This window comes from Telopea speciosissima, chromosome 7 (genome assembly GCF_018873765.1).
Source record: "Telopea speciosissima isolate NSW1024214 ecotype Mountain lineage chromosome 7, Tspe_v1, whole genome shotgun sequence".
In the NCBI taxonomy this organism is placed as follows: domain Eukaryota; kingdom Viridiplantae; phylum Streptophyta; class Magnoliopsida; order Proteales; family Proteaceae; genus Telopea; species Telopea speciosissima.
Window position 1 is genome coordinate 43,436,221 of NC_057922.1, and position 2,502 is coordinate 43,438,722.

Genomic DNA, 2,502 nt, shown 5'->3' on the forward strand with positions numbered 1-2,502 from the left:
TGAATTGAAGTGTTGTCAAAGGATTCCTGCAATTTACTTTGTATAACATTTTTGGGGCCGTCTGTGGGAACGAAGTTCGATCTTCGAAGATCCACAATGACAAATACTCAAAATCAATCAAAGACTGCAAAGGTGACCAACGCAGCTATCACAACGACAATCACACAAGATCCGCCAATCGAGAGAGTTTGTGAGGAACGAGAGGATGATGTAATTTCGGAGGAGAACAATTCAGAGAAAGGAAACTCACAGAGAAGGACCACCGGAGATCCACCATGTTATGTTACGGTGGAACAGTTCGAGGCGATGCAAGTAAGATGGAAAGATCAGATGGAAGAAATGATGAATTTGCAACGCACAATCTTACAAGGTATCCCTCAAAAGATGCCTCAACCGGAGTAGGAACGAGAAAGGATCGAGTCTCTGGAACACAAGGAGAATCACAGTAATGCTAACTATGTATGCCAAAGAGCAAAAGACATACAAGATGGTAACAAGAAACTTGGATTGCAGATGACGAAGGGAGAGCAGGCTCTGAATGAGAGGGTAATAGAGCTGCAGGAATAAATGCAAGAAATTTTGAAGAAAGGTTCTAGATCGGGTCAGGAAATACAGTTCACGGTAGATCTGGCCTTTGTACACGAGATCAGATTGGAGTGATTACCGAAATGTTTCAAAATGCCTCCAATAGAGTAGTATGACGGGACGGCAGATCCAGAACGTCACCTGGAGACTTTCAAATCTCTAATGTATTTGCAAGGAGCCTCTGACACGATCATGTGCAGAGCGTTTCCATCAACATTGAAAGGATCAGCGAGGCAATGGTTCTCGCACCTTAAGCCACGATTCCTATCTAGTTTTGTAGATCTAGGAAGAGCTTTCTTGACCAACTTTATGAGCAGCAAGATCCATAAAAAGACTACGATGAACCTGTTTGCCATCAGACAACAAACTGGAGTTTCAATCAGGGAATTCCTCAACAGATTCAACAAAGAGGCTTTGGAAGTGCTAGATCTGGATCCAATGGTGAAGTTCCAAGCTCTCACCAGTGGAATCAGAGATAGGAAGCTGAAAGAGTTTGATCATGGAAGAATTGGTAGACATGTATGATCTCTATTCATGTTATGAGAAACACATCAACTTGGCACAGGTTCTCACTGCAGAGCAAGAAAAAGAGTCAAGAAACAAGAGGAAAGGTCAAGAAAGAAAGGAGTAGCCAGTTAGCGAAAACAAATGAATGGAGAACAGAGAGCAGAGAGAGGGGAAGAGGAAAAGAGATGATCGAGCATGGGTTCTGACGAGCGATGTGAAGCTAGAACCAGCATACACACCACTTAAGATGGTGAAGCCCGCCAACGAACACAATAAAAACAAGTATTACAGGTTTCATCAAGATTATGGACACAATACTGAAGAGTGTAGACAGTTGAAAGATGAGATAGAAACTTTGATCCAAAGAGGTCGATTGAACAAATTTGTAAAGAGAGTGGGAGGAAGCAACAAGCAAGAGAGCCGAGAGCAAAAGGTGGAAGGCAAAGTAAAATTATCTATCCGGGGAGAAGAGAGTCTGGGCATCCGAACACGACATTTAGAGAATCAACCACTTAGGGAGATTGCAACCATCTTTGGAGGCCCCAGGTTAAGAGGAGAATCCTCAAACTCAAGGAAAAATCATGTATGGACTGTATGTTTGATAGAAGCAGCGAGCAAGATAAGAAAGGCCGAGCATCAGATAACTTTTTCAGATGAGAATCTGGCGGACATACAGTCGCCGCATGATGATGCATTAGTGGTAAAGATGATCGTCGCTAATTGCTCGGTGGCTCGTATCTTGGTGGACAATGGGAGTTCAGTAAACATCCTGTATTTTGATGCATTCTTGAAGATGCAATTAACTTTGGAGATGCTAAAAAGGATAGATTCACCCCTATATGGATTCAATGGAGCTCCTATGCAAGTAGAAGGGTCCATTGAACTTCTGGTCACAGTGGGAACGGAGCCCCAACTATCCACAGTCATGAAGAATTTTCTGGTGGTAAATGTTAACTCTACTTACAATGAAATCCTCGGTAGACCAGGTTTGAATGCCTTGCAGGCCATAGTCTCCACCCCACATCTCGTGATGAAATTTCCAATGGAGAATGGTGTAGGAGAATGTAGGGGAAGCCAGAAGGCGTCACGTAAATGCTACGAAACATGCCTGAGAGTTAAGGGGAAAGAGCCATAGATGTTCAATGTTACATTGGAGGATGCTCGGGAGATTACCGACCAAGAAAAGTCGAAGCCTGTGAAAGAGTTGGTTTCGATTGAGATTCATGAAGGTGATCCGAGCAAGACCGTGTAGATAGGAGCAGGATTATCTGGCAAGCCAAAGGAGAGAATGGTGAGTTTCTTGAGGGAAAATGCAGACATGTTTGCGTGGTCGGCCACGGATATGCCTGGGATAAACAGGGGCCTGGCAGAACATAAGCTGAATGTCTACCCCAATGCCAAGCCGGTACT

General features: G+C 43.8%; 1 protein-coding gene across 1 annotated transcript; it reads left to right on the forward strand.

Annotated features, from left to right (window-relative positions):
* Nucleotides 1-1,237: 1,237 nt before the first annotated feature.
* Nucleotides 1,238-2,227, forward strand: LOC122668593. Its single transcript, XM_043865136.1, has one exon. The coding sequence runs from the start codon at nucleotides 1,238-1,240 to the stop codon at nucleotides 2,225-2,227; it is 990 nt and encodes a 329-aa protein (XP_043721071.1).
* Nucleotides 2,228-2,502: the final 275 nt, after the last annotated feature.

Bases quoted from the DNA above. Each gene is read 5' to 3' on its own strand.
- LOC122668593 (XM_043865136.1), top strand. From the start codon at position 1,238: ATGGAGAACAGAGAGCAGAGAGAGGGGAAGAGGAAAAGAGATGATCGA.